Below are 23044 nucleotides of genomic sequence, written 5' to 3'. Positions count from 1 at the left end.
AACTCGGGAATTTTTTCGCTGAATTTTCTTTTCCTTATTTTTTTTTTGGTCTGTAACTTAACGATCACCCGTGATCGAACTACGAACATTGTTTATTTGCCTTTGTTTATTTTCTGCTCTTTTTTTTTATTTGAATTTGTGACCTTGAACTTCTTTGTTATATCTGCTTTTTTTTATGCATTTTTATTTTATTTATCAAGTGTTAAGATCGTATGAGTGTATTCAGAATGATTTCTTTGTTCAAAATCAACTCTCCGACCTTACTGTAAATCTTGCCCGAATGATGAAATGAAATTAGATTTTTATGGTTTTTTTTTTCTTTTTTTTTCTCAGTCTAAACAAAAATTTCTAATCTAAATAAAATAATAAAAAAACGGGTTCAACAGAAAATAAATTATTTACAAAGAAAATACGGAAAAATGACTTCGAAAGAAATGAAAACCAAAGCGAACGCCATGAGCATGAAACAAAATTTTGAAAACATTATGCATATGAGACAATGCAGAAATGGGAAGAGAGGAACAATGAACTTGTAAACAAAATTTGCACAATTTTGAATTTTCGACAAACCTCTTTTTTTTTATTTTTTTATTTATCATTATTTTTTTATTTGTTTTCTTCCACGACATCCTTGAGGTTCGAGTTTGTGCTCAATGGAATATACCCGTGATGCTTTAACTATTATTACCTTCCTTATTTTACTTTAAAACTCAGTATGATATGAATCGTGTCGAAAAGCAAAAGACGAAAAAGTCGGATAATGAATGAAATTGCAAGCATTTATTGAAAGAAGTAACATAGAATACAACAAAATTTTCACAAAACAGTGTTAAAATCCCTGAGTAGCATCCCCTATCTCGGAATCATCATGCGTAAAATTTTTTTACCGCATCAGAATTGACCGGTAAAGGTAACTCCTCTCCGTCCATCCTTGTGAGAATTAGTGCCCCTCCAGAGAATGCCCTTTTTACTACAAATGGCCCTTCATAATTTGGGGTCCATTTGCCTCTGAAATCCCTTTGTATGGGCAATATCTTCTTTAACACCAGTTCGGCTTCATGGAATCCCCTTGGATGTATTTTTTTGTCGAATGCTTTTTTCATTCTTCTTTGATACAATTGCCCATGGCACGTCGCTGTTAGTCTCTTTTCTTCGATGAGATTGAGCTGGTCAAACCGAGATTGAACCCACTCAGCTTCCTCCAATTGGGTTTCCAATAAAATTCGTAGAGATGGTATTTCCACCTCAAATGGAAGCACTGCTTCCATCCCATACACCAGCGAGAAAGGTGTTGCACCAGTGGACGTTCGTACTGATGTACGATACCCATGTAAAGCAAAGGGAAGCATTTCATGCCAATCCTTATAGGTGACCACCATCTTTTGCACGATCTTCTTGATATTCTTATTAGCAGCTTCTACTGCCTCATTCATTTTTGGACGGTAAGGAGAAGAATTAAGATGATGAATCTTGAACTCCTCACATAACTCTGCCATCATCCGGTTGTTCAGGTTTGTGGCATTATCAGTGATGATCTTGTTAGGCAGCCCATATCTGCAGATCAACTCCTTTTTTATGAACCTGGTCACCACCTTTCTAGTCACGTTGGCATAAGAAATGGCTTCGACCCACTTGGTAAAGTAATCGATTGCGACCAGTATGAAGCGATGTCCATTTGACGCTTTTGGCTCTATAGCTCCAATAACATCCATCCCCCACATTGAAAACGGCCATGGTGCAGACAACACGTTCAAAGTCGTGGGCGATACATTGATATTGTCTACATGCATCTGACATTTCTCACACTTCCTCACGTGTGTACAACAATCATTTTCCATGGTTAGCCAGAAGTAACAAGCTCTCAAAATCTTCCTAGCCATGGAGTGTCCATTCATGTGTGTGCCGAATGTACCTTCGTGCACTTCTTTCAATATCAATTCGGCTTCTTTTGTATCTACACATCTGAGGAGAATCGTGTCATGATTTCTCTTGTATAAAATGTCCCCACTCAAAATAAAGCTACCAGCCAACCTTCGTAACGACCTTTTATCGTTTTCAGATGCTTTTTCAGGATATTCTTGAGTCTTAAGATAGTGCTTGATATCGAAGTACCAAGGTTTACCATCCACCTCTTCCTTGATGAACTGGCAATATGCTGGCTCCGCATGGCTCTTCATTTCAATAACTGGTAAATCTGTATTCGGGTCAACCTCAAACATGGATGACAAAGTAGCCAACGCGTCTGCTAACTGGTTATCTTCCCGTGGTATGTGGTTAAATGTGATGATGTCGAAACACTCCATTAATCCTTTGATGTATGCCTGGTAAGGGATTAATTTTGCGTCTCTTGTTTCCCACTCTCCCTTCAACTGGTTGATGACTAAAGCTGAATCTCCATATACATCCAGAATTTTCACTTTGAACTCTATTGCCGCCCGAATACCCATAGCGCAGGCCTCATATTCTGCAATGTTATTCGTGCAATCAAAACACAGCCTTGATGTCATGGGCATATACTGCTGCTCTGGAGAGATTAGTACTGCCCCTATGCCATGCCCCATCATATTCGACGCTCCATCAAATAGTAATATCCATGTTTCTTCGTCTCGGTATTTCCTGCCTTCTTTGAATAGAGCCATGATATCTTCATCAGGAAACTCTGGTTGCATTGGCTGATAATCACTGATGGGTTGATGCGCTAGGTACTCTGCTAATGCATTACCTTTGACGGATTTTTGAGTGACGTATACGATGTCATACTCTGACAATAGCACCTGCCACCGAGCTATCCTTCCAGTGAGAGCGGGCTTTTCAAAAATAAACTTGATAGGATCCATCTTGGATATCAACAATGTAGAGTGACTCAACATGTATTGCCTTAGGCGATGAGCGGCCCATGCTAATGCACAACAAGTTCGCTCTAACGATGAATATCGTTGTTCGCAGTCTGTGAATTTCTTGCTCAAGTAGTATATCGCATGCTCCTTTTTTCCAGCTTCATCATATTGACCCAATACACAACCCATTGACCTTTCCAATACAGTTAAGTACAAAATGAGTGGTCTTCCTGGCTCGGGTGGACGCAATACAGGTGGGTCTTGCAGGTATTGTTTGATTTTTTCAAAAGCGGCTTGACAATCCTCGTTCCAAACCATAACCTGATTCTTTCGTAGCAACTTGAACATTGGTTCGCAGGTAGCGGTTAATTGGGAGATGAATCTAGCAATGTAGTTCAATCTACCCAGAAAATCGCGAACCTCCTTCTCTGTGCTAGGCGCAGGCATTTCTGATATCGCTCGCACTTTGTCAGGATCCACTTCTATCCACTTTTGGCTAACCACGAAGCCCAACAACTTCCCGGATTTCACTCCAAATGTGCATTTGGCAGGGTTTAACCTGAGTTTATACTTTCTCAATCTCTCAAATAATTTCTTTAAGTTGAGGACATGTTCTTCTTCCGATTCAGACTTTGCAATCATGTCATCCACATAAACCTCGATCTCCTTGTGCATCATATCATGAAAAAGTGTCACCATCGCCCTTTGATATGTTGCCCCGGCATTCTTGAGCCCGAAAGACATTACCTTATAACAAAAGGTCCCCCACAACGTGATGAAGGTCGTCTTTTCCATGTCCTCAAGCGCCATCTTAATCTGATTATACCCCGAGAAACCATCCATGAACGAAAATAACGAGTACTTGGCTGTATTGTCAACTAAAGTGTCGATGTGTGGTAACGGGAAGTTATCCTTCGGACTTGCACGATTCAAATCACGATAGTCGACACACATTCGAACCTTCCCATCTTTCTTAGGCACTGGTACAATATTTGCCACCCATTGTGGGTATTTAGCCACAGCCAGAAATCCTGCGTCGAATTGCTTCTGTATCTCTTCCTTAATTTTCAATGACATTTCTGGTTTCATTCTTCTTAGTCTTTGCTTGACTGGAAGGCATTCCCGCTTAAGCGGGAGCTTGTGTTGCACAATATCGGTATCCAACCCTGGCATGTCTTTGTAAGACCAAGCGAAAACATCCTTAAACTCCTTCAGTAGGGCTCGCAGCCCTTCCCTCACTTCCTTTTTCATGCTAGTACCGATTTTTACTTCCTTTATCTCTCCTTCCTCTCCCAAGTTGAGTACTTCAACATCCTCCTGATGGGGTTTTATCTCTTTAGACTCTTGTTCCACTAATCTCAAGAGCTCTGGAGAGGGTTCCGGGTCATCTTCATAATCATCTTCCGTATTATCGATAGGGTGCTCAAAGTTAGGAATATCGACATTGTTATTTTCAAAACTTTCATTGTCATATCTGCATTTTTTGAATTTTAAAAAAAGAATAAATAAAAAAAGAAAAAAAAAACCGATGACGAATGCAAAATGATGATAAACACAAACAAACACGATTTGATTATCACGCTGAGCACAAGAGCAAAACATCAACCCGTAAGTCTTGAATCCTAAAGCCCCGGGTAAAGCCATAGGATTAATTAAAACTATTACATTTTATTCAAATTAAGCATCACGGGTAGACTCAGAGTTTCCCAATTGTTGAGTGGTGCAGCTGGGGAGCAAGCCCGCACGAAACTTGAACATTCAGAGCTATCTTCATCTTCCACGGCGGCTACATGGCCCGTGTTGATCCATCCAGCACTACGGAAGCTCTCCTTGATGTCCCGAATACCAATCTTTTCCACCCGAGGTTCACGCCTTTCTATACGAGCCAGACCGTGCTCTCTCCTTTTCTCCATCAACTTTCGCTTGTCCTCTTTGTTGGGCTCATATCCTATGCCGTATCGGTTTCTATTCCGAACGACCTTTAGGGGGAAAGTTCGCCCCTGCCCATGCTTGCCTAAACCTTTACCAGGTATATACCCTTCTTTCAGCAAGACCTTGGCCATCATGATAGAAGCACGTGACAGACGCGGGCTTGCTAGGAATGGCTCTACATAGGCATTTCCCACGATCTCTAATGACTGGAAGGCAATTTCAGGAGCTTCCTCAGCCACCTCAATATATCGCGTGGACGATGGTCCGCTCACGAGGAGGTCTTCCTCTCCTGATATTATCACCAACTTATCTCCCATAACATATTTCAGCTTTTGGTGTAGTGTGGAAGGCACAACTCCTGCGGAATGGATCCACGGGCGACCCAACAAACAACTATAAGCCGGGAGAATGTCCATAACTTGAAAGGTCACTTGAAAGACACAAGGACCGACTTGAACGGGCAATTCAATCTCTCCCATCACTACCCTTTTACTGCCGTCAAATGCCCTCACAACCAAGGAGCTTGGCTTCATATGCATTCCCTCACAGGGTAGCTTCTCCAATGTCGATTTTGGCATGACATTCAGAGAGGAACCGTTGCCCACCAAGACACGCGCTATAACGTGATCTAAACATTTCACGGAGACATGAAGAGCCTTGTTATGACCTCTCCCCTCAGTGGGTATCTCCTCATCAGTAAAAGTGAGGTAATTATTAGCGATGATGTTGCCAACGATGCCCTCAAACTTGTTCAACGAAATACCATGCTCGACATGAGCCTCACTGAGTACCTTCATCAACAACTTTCTGTGAGAGGTAGAATGCATAAGCAATTCTAACAAGGAAATCCGAGCGGGCATGCGATTCAACTGCTCCACCACCTTATATTCACTCTGTTGAATGAATTTTAAAAATTCGCAGGCCTCTTCCTCAGAGATTTCCTTCTTGTCTGCCTTGTCAGAGGTCTCCTCTACTTGCACCCCTTTCCCCTTTAAATGCTCCTTAGTATTTGCATCCATTGGTGTTTCATTATTACTAGATCCTCTTCCCGTCAAATTTGGTGGCGTGAAGATTCGACCACTCCTTGTCATTCCGCCGATGCCTGATATATTTTCAACAGCTAGATCCTGGCTAGAGTATTGGCTTTCAATGCATTGTCCTTCGTCGACTACATGTGTCCCATACCTCCAAGGGACAGCTTTCTCGCTTTTGTAAGGAAAAGGAACTGGTGTATGGATGACAACGGGCGATCTTCCTTGAATTACTGGTGTATGGGTGGTTCTAGTGAAACGGATTATCAACGGCTCTGGCAAAGTTACATCTGGCTCCATACCAGTTTGTGCAAACACCTCTTCATACTTGTCTTCATAACACACTTGCATCAAATTCCTATCAAGCAGATCTTGTAGAAACTTTTCGAATTCAACGCATTCCTCGATAGAGTGTTCCGTGCATGGATGGAGTCCACATGCTCTTTCTAAATCATAATCCCCGTTTAAAAATCCCAACTTTAATAATTCCTTGAAAATAAACCTTCTGGAACTTCGGATCTTACTTGCATCCCTTAACAGTTCATGCTTCTTAACTTCAATGGAATTTGTCGAGGCATTACCATGTCCGGATAACGGATTAGTATCAATGCTAGGTTTATCTTCTTGAAATTTTAGCCACCCAGCATCAATTAGGGCCTGCACTTTACGCTTAAAGGCCATACACCTCTCAGTTGAGTGACCCACGCCTTCCCCATGATAACTACACTTGGCATCTGCATCATAACCCCTAGGGTATGGAGGCTGCAGGGGTATCATTGGACATATAGCAACCAGACCCCTTTTGACGAGGTGAGGTAATAATTCAGTGTAAGTCATGGGGATGGGGGTGAAGTGGACAAAGTTTCTTTCCTGGGTTCTTCCCGGATAACCGCCTTGACCTGCATTCGGATTTGGATTTGCACTTGGCCCAGTCCTCCAAGCGTTGCTTGTGATGGGTTGTGATTGGTAGAATCCTTGTTGTTGTTGAGGCCTGATTGGATGAGCAAAAGCCGCATTGGCTGAATATGAAGGTTGGCCTAGGTATGGTCTATAATTTTGAGAAGGAGCCTGACCTCTCCATACAGGCATTGCCAATGTTGCATGCACGTCTCCCTCTTTTTTCTTTCCTGGATTGAAAGAAGGCTTCTTTTTTTATAGTTCTCCATCGTAGATGGACCACTTGCAATCTTCCCGCTCTTCACCCCAATCTCTATCCTCTCGCCAATTATGACGACGTCAGCGAAATTGGCGGACACATTCCCCACCATATATTCATAAAATGGTGGCTGAAGCGTATTTACGAACATTGCCACCATTTCTTTTTCAAACAAAGGCGGCTCCACTTGCGTGGCCAATTCTCTCCACCGTTGAGCATATTCCTTGAAGGTCTCATTGTCTTTCTTTCCCATATTCTGTAATTGCAGACGGTCCGGTGCTACATGCGTGTTGTATATATACCGTTTTACAAAGGCGTCGGCTAGATCTGCCCAACAATGGATTCGAGAGGGCTCCAAGTGGGTATACCAGTTTAATGCTACCCCAACCAAACTGTCTTGGAAAACATGGATGAGTAACTGGTCGTCATATGCGTACGCAGCCATTTTTCTGCAATACATGGCCAAATGGTTCTTAGGGCATGTATCACCCTTGTACTTCTCGAATTCTGGTGCCTTGAACTTATACGGTATTTTTACTCCAAGAACCAAGCTTAGTCTTGCAACATTTCCGAACCCATAATTTTTCATCCCTTCAATAGACCTAATTTTTTCCTCCAGAATCTCCAGTCGGTTTTTAGCACTGTTACTGATGTCGGTCCCTGCACGCGCCGCGGTTTGTGATGCGGCTCTTGCTGAAGAATCGTGGTTAACAATCATATGCGGTATCGTAGTCATTCGTGTTCCTTCAACTGTGATCGGTTCATTCGTTTGAGTACTTACCAAGGGAGCTGACACAGAGGTAGGTCCATGAGTGGTGATTGGTAGGATATCAATAGCTGTGGGGATGGGAAACGACACATGCCCCCCTTCGATATATTCTCCTACGGGAGGAGTATATCCCGAGGGTAACCCATACAACGGGAAAGGAATCGATTGGCTCGTAGCATTGAAAAACGGGGGATAAAAATGGGCATTCCCGCCAAACAGTGTAGAAGAAGACTCTCCAGTAGCCTTCAGGGATTCAAGGGCAACCAAGATTTGTCCAACCTGGTCCTTCAACTGACTCATTTCAGCTTTGATGGATTCTTGTGACTCTTCCCAGCTTTCCATGATCCTTGAATTGGCTCGAGTCCTGTAGGGATGTCGTGGAAAGTTGGCCGTTTTTTTTTACTGTTTTATTATTAACTTAAGTTAGATGAAATGCTTCAAACAAAAAGGAAAGAAAAAGGGAGAGAGAAAGAACAAGGAAAAATGTGATGCATGCTAATGATAGGTGGAAATCATAAGATCACGACAATGTTAATGATGGAAATCGATACAAGTTGATACCATACAAAACATCTTAAGTCTTTCATATAGAGAAAATCTAACAAGACATGAATCACTTCCTAACCCGAGCAATGAAAGCCTTCATTTCGCCTACTAGCCATTTACAATGGTTAATAAAAAGCATTATCTCGGGAGGCGGGTTACAAAAGTGGGTCGTGGCTTCGGCGTCCAACACCATCTTAGGAATGTCTTCAATTGCTCCGTTCGCCAACATAGCCAATTGGGAAAAACTTCCCTTCCAATGCTTCACAGCCTCTTCTTGCATCGCGATGTGGTCTTTCATTTGTTTTACCAAGGCATGGTGCCTCTCTCCAAGCTCCATTGACCTCCACCGTTCCTCTTGCTCTTCAATGTACTTCTCCATTTGTTTTATCACGGAGCGATGCTCTTCTTCGGCCTCTGCTAGTTTCCAACGCTCTTGGTTCATATCTGTCTCAAAAGACAAGGCCATTTCCTTCATCTCATGTCCTGCGTTTTCTACTTGAACCTGCGCTTCTCTTAGTCTCTTCAGAGCCTCTCGCTTATCTCTTTTAGCCTCTTCATAGAGGAGCCTCCATTGTTTTCCCTCTTCTAATGATGTGTTCTTTTCTTTCACTCTCATGGCCAGCTCTTTGCTTGCGGTTACAAGGTCCTGTTTCAATCGGCATGTATAAACTCTTTCAGCCTTCTGACTTTTGACAATTTCTTCATAGGCCTATGCTTTTTCTTCTTTATCATTCCTCATATCAACCAAATCGTTGCGCGCAGTCTGCAATTCTTTTCCCAACCTATCATTCTGCTCCCTCAGTTTTTTCATCTCTATCTTCAATTGCTTCACCTCATCGCTTTCTAGTTCTCGGGATGGCCCTTCGTAAGCTAGCTGAACGATCGGTTTGAAAGGCAATTTGACTTCCTTTACCCTTTCCCAGATCCAGGTGTGATAATTAATTTTGTCGTCGATCACCCCCAATCTTAAATCCTTTTCTGCTCGCATAACATTTTCCCAAGCACTTCTGACTTTCCTCAATATTTCAGTGAAGTGCCCATCCTCATAATAGATGAACAACGTTGTAAGGTATTCCGGCGAGGGTGCCCCTTTCATGGGATGTCCGAATTGCCTTTGAACCAAGATAGGGTTATAATTTATGCAATATCGAGTACCTATGAGGGGTACATTGGAAAATGGGCCACAATAATGGATAGAGGGCTTAGTCTCAAGCCAAGGGAGACGCCATCTTACTTTTCCTCCATTCAAACTGGCAAAGAATTGGGCCCACTCATTCCCTCCTTTGTCTTTGAGCCCTTGGTGCGAAGGATCTTTCGACGGACACCTGATATCACCCGACCCCTTACATAGACGCGCAGTCATCCACACATACAACGCCGATAGACAACAAAGTATTTTCTTCCCTTTTCTCTCGTGGCAAAAACTCATGGTCCCATAAACATCCGCAAGGACCGCTGTTACGGGATTCTCAGATCTCGTCTTTTTTGCCACGAAAACATCAATTGCGGTATAATCCACAAAGCCCTCTACTTTTGGAAATAACACGATGCCATACACGGTAAGAGCTAACACATCCATGAAAGTCTCCCAATCTTCTCCTTCTGCTAGATAATGCAAGTGTTGCTCCAAAAATCCTTGTGTCAGTCCACGTACTTGATTCCTTGTTACCAACCTGTCTTCAAGTTCTTTGGGATGTAGTTTCATTATGGCAGCAATAGTCGCGATAGAGGCATGATGTTCCAAATGCTGATATGGCATGGTATCCTCAAGTGGCATTCCCAGAATGTGCTCAAACTCCTCTATAGTTGGTGCTAGCTGAAAATCTTGAAAGGTGAAGCATCTTAGCGGGGAATCATAATACTGTGCGAAGGCTGTGATAGCAGGCGACGACACTTCTACCTCCATTAGACTCAACAGGTTACCATATCTCTTCTTAAAGGTTTGTTTCTTTATGGTTTTTAGCCTTCTGCCCAACTTTATCAGACTTGTCAAGTTTCCACCGTGACTCTTCAGGTGAGATTTATTTCTTAACATGAGGGACTCAGTATGTTGTGTAACACCAGATCTTATATCGACTTCCATCTTCGCGATATCAAGTGAATACTGGATGATTTCCCCTAAAATTAGCATGTTACCGAATGATGCATGGTAAAGTGAGGTAAAATAAAATGATTAACAAAAATGCATGCACAACATGAGAATGCAAAGACATTATTATTTATTTATTTATTTTTTTTTGAAATAGAATGAACAGTACGAGGGTTAGAGGAATACACATTTCTCCCTTCGTGGCCTATCAAAGGTTGAATGACTAAAGTTCTAAGGCCAAATATATGCACTCACAGGGACAGCTTCCTAATGCTTAAATCAGGCCACCAGAGCTATGGCTCTTTTCACTGTTTCTCCACAACAGTCAGAGTAATCAACTAGGTGTGGAGACACAAATGAAAAGAACAGACTCTGGCTGGGGTTCTCACGATAGCCAAACAGGAAGTACATCCCAGAGTGACACCGCTACACAACCCCTCTATTTCTAAGTTGCGCTCAGACCCGGGTATAGGGCCTCACTCATGATATGCATATTGTGTGTGTGTGAAGGGAGAATGCAATTATACACCCCAAACCCTCACCTGCAAAACAACCAGAAAATTCCCAGGCAGATATAACATGTTTTCTACCCTAGGGTTCAATATAATCAAAACAAACACACATACAATTATGACAAAAATCAAACAAAGATAAAGAAAAAGAAAGGGAAGAAAAACACAAAGAAAAACCACATTGAATTCGCACATCTAATTAAATGGCCTGACTCTCTAGTGATCCCCAGTGGAGTCACCATCTGTCGCAACCGGAATCGCGACGGGACGACGATCCAATAAAAGAGATAAGATTAATTGTTTTGAAAAGAGAGATTTGGAGTCGCCACCATAGTTTATTCTGGAAAACTACGGGAAAACCATAAAATGATAAGGCATGGTCAAATTGAACCAGATTCTTGGTTCGGGAGTCGGTTACGTGTAGGGAAGGTATTAGCACCCTACAACGCCTGCCCTAAGGCAGTACCTTTAACTAAATGCGCGAATGTGGATGTGGTTTTCAAAATGTTTAACATTCCCTTGAAATAAAACTCTAAAGAAACAAACAATATTTTTTAGCTTTTTGGGGCCCGACAAGGATTGACCTTGCTCCTACGTATTCTCATGTGAGAAATCAGGGTTACGTAGTTCTTTTGAAAACTGTTTGAGAAAATTGTGTCTTAAAAATTGTTTGGAAAATTGTTTAGAAAATGATTTGGATTTTTGGGAGAGTGAGCCTGACAAGGGTTGGCCTTGCTCCTACGTATCTCCACTTTTGATGGAGAATCAAGGATCACGTAGTTCTGGCAGGCGATATTGTTTGAGTTTGAAAAGTAGAAGTTTTTTTAGTTTTTTTTTTGAGGATTTTTATATTTTTTTGGTATTTTTTATTGTTTAGGAGAAGAAGTTTTTAGCACAAGGACGATGCGTGCGATCACACATGTGCCTAAACCTTTAAAACATATTTTTTTGGATTTTTAATTTTTAGAAAAGAGAAAAGGTTTTTAGCACAAGGACGATGCGTGCGATCACACATGTGCCTAAACCTTTGAAACATATTTTTTTGCGTAATGAGTACTAGGCTGATGCGTACGATCGCACGAGCACTCACACGGCTTTTTTTTTTCTTTTATTGTTTTGCGTAATGAGTACTAGGCTGATGCGTACGATCGCACGAGCACTCACACGACTTTTTATTTCTTTTGTTTTGCGTAATGAGTACTAGGCTGATGCGTACGATCGCACGAGCACTCACACGGCTTTTTATTTATTTTATATTTGGGCAATAAGTACTAGGCTGATGCATACGATCGCACGAGTACCATACCGAGATTTATTACATTAAATGTTTTTTTAAAGTTTTACATATTTTTTATTATTTTTTTATTTTTCTTTTGATATAAAACGAAACGAGCAAATCCACTAAAACAGAAGGTAGGGGTTATCTTACAAGGGGCTATATACAGAAAAAACTAATAACCAAATAAATAATAATAAAAAAAAGAAACAAAAGTATAAAAATAAAGCAAGATAACAACTAAACAAGAATATGGGTGCAGATATAAGAACCAGAGTTGCGCGCGGAGCAAAATTAGGCTCTATAGAGGTGCAGCAGCAAAGTTGGAGGTGCCAGAAATAAAATGAGCCCAATGTCCAAACCTCCATTTTTATTGTTTGCAAAAACGGAATGGGCTTCAGCCCCGGTCTGGAATCGAAAACGGAGGTGTATTCTGAAATAGTGTGCTCATGTCCAATTCTTTTTTTTTTTTTAGAGTGGGCTTAAGCCCAAATGAAAAGGGAGTGTGAATGAAGTCTTGTGATGGCATTTGGTGTTTGTTGACCAAGGCAACCACTAGGGTCTTCCTTCTCAACATGAAAGGCTGGGAGCGGGAGAGTGGCTTTTCTTCATCATCCATGGCAGCCGTAATCCGAGACCAACCCGCCGTGCATCGTCGCGGCCAACTGAGAAAGTCTCCGGCCACATCTTTACCTGTAACACCACCACGCGCCTTGGCATTTCTTATTCCATGCGCGCAGGAGGCGCACTCTGACACGGCCACCGTACCTCTGCCACTCTCCGCTACCAGCTGCCGTCTTCAAACCGGTCCAGCCACCGCGACGAACTCCCCCTCAATCCAAGGCGTCACCGGCGATCCAACTTACCACCGAGACTATCGCTGGCCGCTGTGTCTAGCTCCTCCCCATACTCATCTCTGCGTGTGGGAGAGAAGAACCACTACGACCAAGTCTAGCCGCCACCGGTGTCTCCCGTGTTCGACACTAACTTTCGCCGGTGCAACTCCCGACCACCGTCACTGGTGTGTGAAGATGACTGTCCAATCTTTTATCTCCGTGTTTGGGTTGTTGGAAATAGATGAAGATTGAAGATTGGGTGGTGGCCGTGAGGTGTGGTTGATTGGTCACGGGCTGGGAGATGGAATGAGAGTTGGTCCTGAGGTGGTATAAGGATGAAGATGTTGATGTTGAATGGAGAGGAAAAGGACCAATGATGATGGGTTCTATGGGATAGGTTTCAGGAGCATAGTGATGGCTGGAGTGGAAATAATGTGTTGGAGATGGCTATGGCAGTGGGTGTTTGGCCGTGTATGAGTGATGATGGTCGTGAGAGGCAAAGGCCCTGGTTGTGGCACTGGTGAATATGGGTGTTTGGCTGTGGGATAAGGTGTCAGGATAAAGATGATAGTGATGGTCTGAGGTGAAAGCCCCGGTCCGAGGTGAATCTGGGTGGTGAAGTGAGTAACGGATTGGAGCAATGAAGCGTGGTGAGCAAAAATGGTTTCTGTTAAGTCCAATGGGGTGGATTATGTTTGGTACGGGTCAAGAAGAGAGTCTCGTTCCTCCTCAGGCCATGACCATATTCTATGTGATGGTTGTGAGAAAACGTTGATGATGGATGAAGATAAGTATTGGCTGTGAGGATGTTAGCAGTGGCCGTGGGTGTCAAGATGGTTGGGTGTGATGATGGTTCAGTAACAGCAGACATGTACAACAACATTTATTCGAAAGCAACACATGCTAACATAACACATGCAGACATAATAACCACACAACAGAGACATACTTAACACATGCAGACTTAGTAACCACATAACATAGACATACGCAACAAAGACATCTCGAGGGAGAAAATAACCAATTTACTAAAACCTGTAGTGTAAGGCATTACTTACCTCTTGAGGATCCGTGCCTTGTGTGTCTGATCTCCTCTTTTCTTTGACTTTCCTTTTTAACAAAGCGTTCCTTCCCCAGCTCTTGAAATGATGCTCCTGGATTCAATTTCTTTCCTTTTTTTTTTGTTGTTGTTGCAGGTGCATGTTGGAGGTGAGGAAATGGAAGTGAAAAGAGAAGTGGTTTACTGTGGTTACGGGTGTTGGGGGCTGATGAAGTGAGTATAGTTATGGCAACTGGTGCATACGGATGGAGGTGATCTGGGTGAGGAGTATGAGGGGTAGAGAGGAGTTTGAAATTAGGCTATGGTAACTCTCGGCTATCTCTTTTAGATGATGGTTGATTAGGGTGCTTAAATTGGCAGAGATTACTGTCGGCAGGTTTCATTGGTAGGTGTTGAAAGTGGAGATTTTGGTGGGAATCAATAGTGGGTCTGAAGTGGGATGGTGGAAGCTGTTGGTGGTGATGAGTGGGAAACAGTAGTGGAAGTTTGTTAAGGTGGGGAATAGTGGGAAACAGTAGTGGAAGTTTGTTAAGGTGGTGGTGAGTATCATTACTAGGCCCTGGAGCGATGGGTGATCGGACGAGCGGTAGGGGAAATTACCTGGACGAGTGGTAGAAAAGGGGGATAGTGGACGATCGGTAGAAAGGGGAGGACGAGCGTTCAAAACCGAACGCAGGAAATACGAACACTGAAAACAAACGTGACCAAGTTCAAATGAAGGACCGAGCGTTCAAGTGAAGACCGAACGCTCATTAAGCAATATAAACCGAACGCTCCAAATCAATCACACACCAATAACGAGCGCCCAAAACTGAACGCTAATCATCAGTCATACATCAAGACTGAACGTTCAAATGAGAGTAAATAACTTCAAAACCGAACGTTCACTAACACAAAACCGAACGTACGTTCACTAAGAATAAACATGACCGAACGTCCAAAACCGAACGCTGAAGACAAAAATCATGGAGACCGAGCGTTCAATTTAAAGACCGAACGCTTATTACACAAAATAACCGAACGTTTAATAAACAAAATAACCGAACGTTTAATAAACACAATGACCGAACGGTAAACATGAGAGATGAGAGGTTGAATAGCTGAGGGCGAGGACGAACGTCCAAAATGAACAAATGGCCGAACGGTCGAATAGTGAACGTTTGAGGATGACCGAACGGTTGAAGATGAGGACGAACGTCCTAAAGAACCAAAATGCCGAACGGTAGAACAGTGCAAAGGACGAACGGTCGCATAAGGGTGAGGACGAACGGTCGAACAGTGCAAAAGGATGGAACCGAACGTTCGCAGTGGAGCAGGACGAACGCTTTAAGCTGAGAAAAGACGAACGCGGATTGCTCACGTTTGAACTGTTTGGACGAGCGCCTGATCAAACTGCTAGGCCGAACGGTTGAGAACGAACGGTTGAAACGTTTGGACGAGCGGCCACAGCAACAGTGGGGAAGGACGAACGGTCACAACAGTGGGGAAGGACGAACGCGAGATCAAAGAGGACGAACGTCTGATACCTTTTTTTTTTATTATTATTATTTTTTTTATGATGAAAATAAAATTATTAATCAATCCGGACGAAATTGAGTGTTGACACTATATAATACTTTTTATACACTCTTATTTTATAAAGTTAAGTATGCTTTTAGTCCCTGAATTTTGATGCAAAATTTGTTTTTGTATGAAACTTTGATAAATTGTTCTCCAAACCTTAAAAATGAATGCATTTGGTCTTTTTAACCCAATTGTATTAAATGTTTTTGACGTGTCAAATGCTTTTCTCATCTAACATTGAAACAAGAACGTGTGAAATGATATAAACAACTCAAATGCTAGTAGGAGACACGTTTGAAACGTAATATTAATTTAACATAATTAGATTAAAATGACTATATCTATTTATTTTTAAAGTTTGGTGACCGAAATGTATCAAAGTATCAAACATTGATAAATTTCAATTTTGTATCAAAGTTTAGGAACTAAAATATTTAACCCTATTTTACAATTGTCCAATTTTTAATTTAAATAGTTTTCTTGAGTGAAAATTCTCTCTATATTCTTAATTAGAACTTTTGATATTTTATATTTGAATTTTCAATTCAAAATGATAAATATTTTCAACTCTTTAATTTATTTTAATTATGATATCAATCAAGATTTTTTCTCGAGGATTTTGGTTTCTTACCTGTCGAATGTACTTTAAGTGAATCAAACTAACTCAATGTGGATTCTTAGTCAAATGGCCTAGCAAAGTTATGTTTTTCAATTTATATATATATATATATATATATATATATATATATATATATATATATATATATATATATATATATTTATATTTATATAAGGATGGAATGGTGTGTGGTAAACAAAAAGTATGAAGATAAAGATGGATTGAGGTGAACCAATGGAAATGTAAATTGCAAGAGTGTAAATTAGGAGAAACTAAATTACCAATAATAAAGTAGAAACTGATAATGAAAATCTAAGAAAAACGGTAACTCAAATTGTTATATTCATAATTAAATTTGTCATTTCTTTAATTCGTTGTTTGAATTGTATCCATAAGTTATCACCCTTATTTTACATTTTGACAGTTGTGTTTATATTTTTCCCATGACAGTTAACCGAAATAAAATAAAAGTAAAATTACATAAATTGTAATATCTACTTTAAAACTGCCTATATTACGTCAATTGCACCCATTCATTCCATGTCTTGGAGCAATTATCATAGACTAATTTCCCTTTCGATCCAGCATTGTTCCTTTTTCTATTTGTCCACTAAACGTTTTTCTCGATACAGTCCTTCTTGATGCGTCGTTCGATGAACTCTCAATTATCCTTTGTTCTCTTGAACTGTTATATCAGTTCTTCTCCAAATCCTCTTTCTCGATCTCTTGTTCTCCATATATTTTTCTTACTTACATTATATCATTTCCTTCAATCCCTTTGTCTCGATTCTTTGATATCTCGATTTTCAATGCCCTCAACAAAGGTAAGTTTGAATTTTTATTTTATCTCTCATCTCTTGTATATTATTTGTAGGTGAACATTATTATAAACAATATAGTAATTGATCATCACTTGATATGATAGATGTGGAATTTCCCTAATATTTTTTAAAATTTTGTATGAAGAGCTTTTTACAGTGGTGTAATTAGCAAGTGAAATTGTGCGTTTCTCATTTTTTGTTTGAGATCGTAATGAAGACGGACAATTCAATTCACACAAATTGTGCCTGGCTATAGAAATTTGCAATTGATGAATTCGATTTCGCAAATCGGCATGAAGCGATTGTATGTTGAGATTTCGAGAACGTGAGAAAACTGAATCAGATTTTTCTCTATTAAGAAACAATCGGTGCATTGAACAGTAAATATGAAATTTGTTGTTTCTCAAATTATTTCGGTTAACAATCTTACAAAATCAATTCGTAAAGTAAAATTTATATTACAAATTAATTTTATCATTATTTTATGTGACTTCCATTGAAGAGCTGCGATAAGGCATTGAAGAGCTTGTGGTGGTGGTGCAACAACTGAGGCTCTGCTGAAATCATTGAAATTAGTTTCAAGCGGTGCAGTTGTTCGTGAAATTCAGGCGTTTGATGGAAATTATAATTGCAATTTCAATTTGGATGAATTGAAGATTCAAGAAAAATTCATGTGAAATGCCGCTGCTGCAGAGAAAATTTAATTCACGTGGAATCGGTGATCACATGGTTGATCATAAAGAAAATTGAAAGCAACGGTAATTTGGGATCAGAATTCAATTCAAACAATCTGTGACAGTTGGGAGCTGGCACTGTGCAGTTTTTATGCTTCTGCATTGCATTTGATTGTGGAATAGTAAAAAAAGTGAAATTGAATTTAATCTAAGTGAATTAAGCATTTAAGAATTTGCATTAATGCGATTGCGTTGGATTCATTTTCGTTGGAGCATTATTTAGTGCAATTTAGAATACATTACTTGCAATTTATTAGAATGGGAGAAGACAGTTAGATTTGGAATAACGTGAAGCTTTGAATTGAATTTTAATGATTTCTAATAGATCGCCATGCTGGAAATTGGTTCTTCAAGTGTTAAGCCATGATCAAATTTGTCTCAGCTGAATTCTAAATATATTTTTAGATAAACCCTGAAAAAAGACCTTGATTGTTTGAGATTGAAATTAGCTAAGTATCAGTATTTATGATTCAAGAATTTTTTTTGAATTCGAGTTTGGGTCAAATATTATTCATATTTTTTTTAGATTTAAATTTATGGTTTAATGATTCGTGAGGGTAAGAATCTCAAATAGATTTCTTTATATTTTTTTTGTTTCAATTGGATTTTTATTTTATTAAAATTGTTTTAATTAGGCTTTTACTGTTAAATTATCTGGTTGCTTTGATAATTGTTAAATTGTCTTTGTTTATGAAAAATTACGGTGGTTCAAATCTCTTCTTAAATCAGACAAAACATAATTGAGACAAATCAATAACAAATAAATAAGATTAATGTTGTGTTTTTTTTTGGAGTGATTTGGAAAAGATGATTTGGGAGAAATGATTTGAATGTATTTGAATGGATTTGAAGGTAATTTTTTTGTTGTTTTTTTGAGTGGATTTGTGGGTAATTGAAAGTGGATTTGGAAGTAAAGTTTATGAAAATTAGTGTAGGATTTGATTGATGTGACAGATTTAAATTTTTTTTTTAATTAGTAGAAATTAAAGATTATCAAAATGTCTCTAGTTATTAAAGTAATATAAAATGATATACTTAATGTTATATTTAATTGTAAAAATGTTTATAAAGAATAAAAATTAAAATAATTATTAAAAGTAATTTTTAAAAATGTAAAAAATAATAATTTAGTAAAATAAAATTATTTTAAATTTAATATTTTTTTAATATAATTTACTACATATGAATTGTAATATAATTTAATATTTTTTTGTAATATAATATTAAATGCTGATAAATATTTATATATTAGAATCTAAATTTTAAAAGCAATTTAATACATCAAATCAATTGAAATGCAATTTTATACATTATAATAATCAATTACAAATAAAAGAATAATAATACTGCATTGCATTAATCTTGAAGATTAAAAGAGATTAAAAAGAAAATATAAAGACTTCTTTTTTCTTCCACATGTCCTTTGTAGAAAGAGACAGGGTAATGCGAAGGCTGTGTGTTTGGTTCCAAGGGCTGTAGAGGATAAGTTTGAGATTGGATGAGCCTCTCTAGGTTATTTTTTGTTTTTTTTCTTGACTTGGTTTCTCAGATCTATTATCACCCCTTTCTGCATTTTCCCTATCTCTTACAAATCACAATCTTTCTGTCTATTGCGTGGTAAGACATGAGTAAAGAGGAGAATTTGAAGAAGATACAGGTGTGTTATTTCCTCTCTTTCAACAATCAAGTCCTCACCTTTCCCATTTTTGTCTGCTTATTTTCAAGCTTTTTAGTTGCTGGCTGTACTTACTTTTCTTTTTCTTTTCTTTTTTTATTTTGATAGTGTCATTTTTTTTATGAAGTGCCTCGTTCCTCATTTTAATAATTCCTCCTATTTACAACCAAATTTCTCTTTATTCTGTGCTGGCTCTTGGGATTGCTTGAACATGCAGAGATGTGTTGGTGACAGTGGATCTCTGGCTGGAAGCCAAGACAGCTGGATCCTCCACCTTTGTGGCATCTAATCCAGCGTCCACCACCAAAGCAACCTCCAGCTTCGTCGAACATGGCGCCTGCACCTCCAACACGAAGCTTGGAAATGCTCCAACGCTGGAACCGAAAACACCGTCAGTCAAACGTCAGCTTCAACCACTGTTCTTCATCTTGTTCAGCTTCAAACTTCATCTTCAACCATCATCTTCATATGGAATCAGTTATTTCATAGTTAGAATCGATGTACGTAAGCTTCACGACTTGGACTGGAATTATAATAGGCAAAGGGTAAAGAAGATATTGTATCGACAATCCTTCCAAATCGTTGCACTCTTGTGATGAAAATTTTATAAATCTTGCAAATTCGCGCCTTTCGTCTCCCACAAATCCGCTCCTTTCGTCTCAAGCGAACATAAAACAAATCGCATTTCTTCGCTCTTAAATACTCTTAAACAGTACTTTCTCTTCAAGCGAACACATCCTAAATGACCCAATGACTAAATAGGCAAGATTAAGTTTCCAAACATAATAAAATGGTAAAAAAAATCAAAGTAAAAATTAAATAATAACATACGAAAAAGTTAAACAAACCTAAAAAAAAAAACTCAAATAAACATAGGAAATTCAAGAGTGCAACAAATCAGGGGAGCTCACTATAAGGGTTATTATTTCTATGTACCTTTTTTTGACATTTTACAAATAGGGGGAGAGAAATAAACTAGTAGATCTCTTCATTTTGTATGTATATTTGTTAAACATAAAAAATGAGGAGATTGTTAGGACAAGACAAACTTGATAAGACAAACTTGTTTATAGAAACCTGATTTTGAAATTTAACTAAATAACATGAAACAAAGGAGAATAGAAAGACATTAAACGATCTTCTAAAAGAAGTCTAACACACAGAAAATCATAAGAAGGTCAACCTAGGCTATTAGAAAACAAGGATTAGGCTAGCTGCTGAAAAACAAAAATAAAGCATTAAGATTAAGCCAACCTAGGAAAACACTTAGGATTTTAGAACTAGAAAAACAAACTAGGGCTAAACACCCAGACGCTATGCTAAACAACTATTAAGTCAAAGCATCTAAGAGAGTTTGAGCTAAACACATAAGCTTACTTTACCACACTATGCTAAAACGCATAAGCTAATAAAGTTGAAACTAAAAACGCGTAATCGTACTATACTCAAGGGGTATCGAGTTTAATTCTCGGGAGAAATGAAACAATGTCAAGAATATGTCATTGACAAAATCACTCTAAAAGACTAAATCTAAAACACAAAGAAAAGCATAACATTCTAAACGTTATTTCTCTAAAAAGGCAAAATCACAAGAAATGTTTACTCAGTCTAAACGATACCATGAGCTAAACTATTACTTCGTCCAACGATGAAGTCTTTACTCAACACTTGATATCTTTAGAAGAAAAGTCTAATTGTCAAATGCTACCTTAACGGTAGAAAATAAAAAGCACTTTATTGTTCTGAGCAAGCATTAAATGACGTTAAATGCCCAACAACAAAAGTGATATCTGATGTATGGATTATACATCAAAACCCTAAACAGATCAGTAATAGGTGTTAGTAAGAAGAAAGACATTCACAGAATGGTTTTGTCTTAGGAAATTGTGACACAATACCTATGTCTAAAATAATCATGAAAACAACAAGTAAAACACCAACCAAGGAAGAGTATTTTACAAAGACTAAACGATATCAACTACAAACAAAACAGTAGAAAACAAAATCCTAAACAAATGCTGAAAACTTTTGAAAATAACAAAGTAAACTGGAAATAGGACATACTTGCCTCTATTCTATCTTGTGTAGGACATTTGCTACAAATGTTCATCTACCTCATCTTATAAGAATCAAAATGAATGTTGCAGAGAAGAGGATAAAAGAAGAACTAATCAGTTTATCAAAAGTTGTGTCAAATGAGAAGTCAAATATACTTTTGATAAAAGCTCTAAAAAACATGTCTGCTCTGACAAAAGACTCCACCTATGACAGACATCTACACCAATAGTCAGAAAAGAAAAGATCTCGAGACAAGCTTTGTCAAATAGTCATATTATCAAATCTCAAGACAAGCATAGTCATAACAATTATATCTTTAAGGTGTATAGATAGAAGACAAGAAGAAGAAGACGATGGTGAAGAGATGAACAAGAAGAGGAAAACATGAAGATGTATCATCATCAATTGAGCAAGGAAATCTCTTTAAGCTATTAAAAGAAAAAATCCTTATCTAAGGAAAAAGAAAAAGAGAAGAGCTCAAGAAAAGAATAATACTCTCAAGCTTCATTAGAACATCTACTTGAAGAAAAGAAGAGAGACTAATCGAGTGAAACACTAAGAATTTCTCTTAAGCTTTATTGTAATATCTACTCACCTTTGTAAGGAGAGAGAAAAGAGAGAAAAAGAAAATTAAAGCAACACTCTTGAGCATCATTGTATTATATGCTTACCTTTATAAGATGAGAGAAAAGAGTAAGGAGAGAGACACCTGCGAGTGTTTAGATTGCTTTATACTATAATCACATCCTCTCTACGAGAGTAATAGTCTAAAGGACTCGTAACCAATCGTTGATTGCAATTCTGGAGAGAATAAAAACACTCAAAACTTGACTTTAGAGAGTTAAGGAAATCTAGGCAAGGTCGTCTAGTACCAGGAGTGATGCAAATACTCACTTAGTCTAGGGTAACTGAAGGTTATTCGCTGATTAGGGATACCTGGATTGGTGAAAAATACTGCATAACCAAGAATGCGTGAAACTCAACTAGGCGGTATCAGTGGATATCAGGAGTGTCTAGGGATACCAGAAGTGATGCAAATACTCATCCAGTCTAGGGTAATAAGAGGTTATTTACTAATTGAGGATACTAGGAGTGGTGCAAAAACTCATCCATTCTAGGGTAACAAGAGGTTATTCACTTACTGAGGATACCAAGAGTGGTGTGAATACTCATCCAATCAAGGGTAATTAACAACTACTTGTTGACTGAGAAACCAGGAGTGGTAAGAGTACTCAATTGGTCTAGGGTAATTGAAGGTTATTTGTTGATCAGGAATACCAAGAGTGATGAAAAATACTTCACAACTAGGAGTGGGTAATACTCAACTAGACGATGTATAACAAGTGACACTAGAAGGTCTAGGGATACCAAGAGTGGTGAATAATACTACGCAATCAGGAATGAGTCAAACTCAACTAGCAAGAAGTAACAATGGTTACTTAATAGGACTAGGAACACTAGAAGTGGTTTAAAACACTGAACTGTAATTCATTGAATATTTAATGAAACCTTCTATGTTAACTTAGAGGA

General features: G+C 38.8%; 2 protein-coding genes and 1 long non-coding RNA gene across 3 annotated transcripts; 1 reads left to right on the top strand and 2 right to left on the bottom strand.

The window, feature by feature from the left end:
• Positions 1 to 866: 866 nt before the first annotated feature.
• LOC108344431 (uncharacterized) lies at positions 867 to 8067 on the bottom strand. The gene is made up of 3 exons (XM_052867797.1): positions 6981 to 8067; positions 4503 to 6927; positions 867 to 4311 (listed from the first exon to the last, which is right to left on the bottom strand). The coding sequence occupies exons 1-3, from the start codon at positions 8065 to 8067 to the stop codon at positions 867 to 869; spliced, it is 6957 nt and encodes a 2318-aa protein (XP_052723757.1).
• Positions 8068 to 8980: 913 nt separating this feature from the next.
• LOC108344432 (uncharacterized) lies at positions 8981 to 10354 on the bottom strand. The gene has a single exon (XM_017582877.2). The coding sequence runs from the start codon at positions 10352 to 10354 to the stop codon at positions 8981 to 8983; it is 1374 nt and encodes a 457-aa protein (XP_017438366.2).
• An 8850-nt stretch (positions 10355 to 19204) lies between these two features.
• On the top strand, positions 19205 to 20084 carry LOC108345142 (uncharacterized). The gene is made up of 2 exons (XR_001833636.2): positions 19205 to 19438; positions 19674 to 20084. It is a non-coding gene; the product is annotated as an uncharacterized LOC108345142 (long non-coding RNA).
• The last annotated feature ends 2960 nt before the right edge of the window (positions 20085 to 23044 follow it).

Source organism: Vigna angularis, chromosome 8 (genome assembly GCF_016808095.1).
Source record: "Vigna angularis cultivar LongXiaoDou No.4 chromosome 8, ASM1680809v1, whole genome shotgun sequence".
NCBI lineage: Eukaryota > Viridiplantae > Streptophyta > Magnoliopsida > Fabales > Fabaceae > Vigna > Vigna angularis.
Note: the sequence above shows the minus strand (reverse complement) of the source record. Positions and strands in the feature narration are given on the sequence as shown.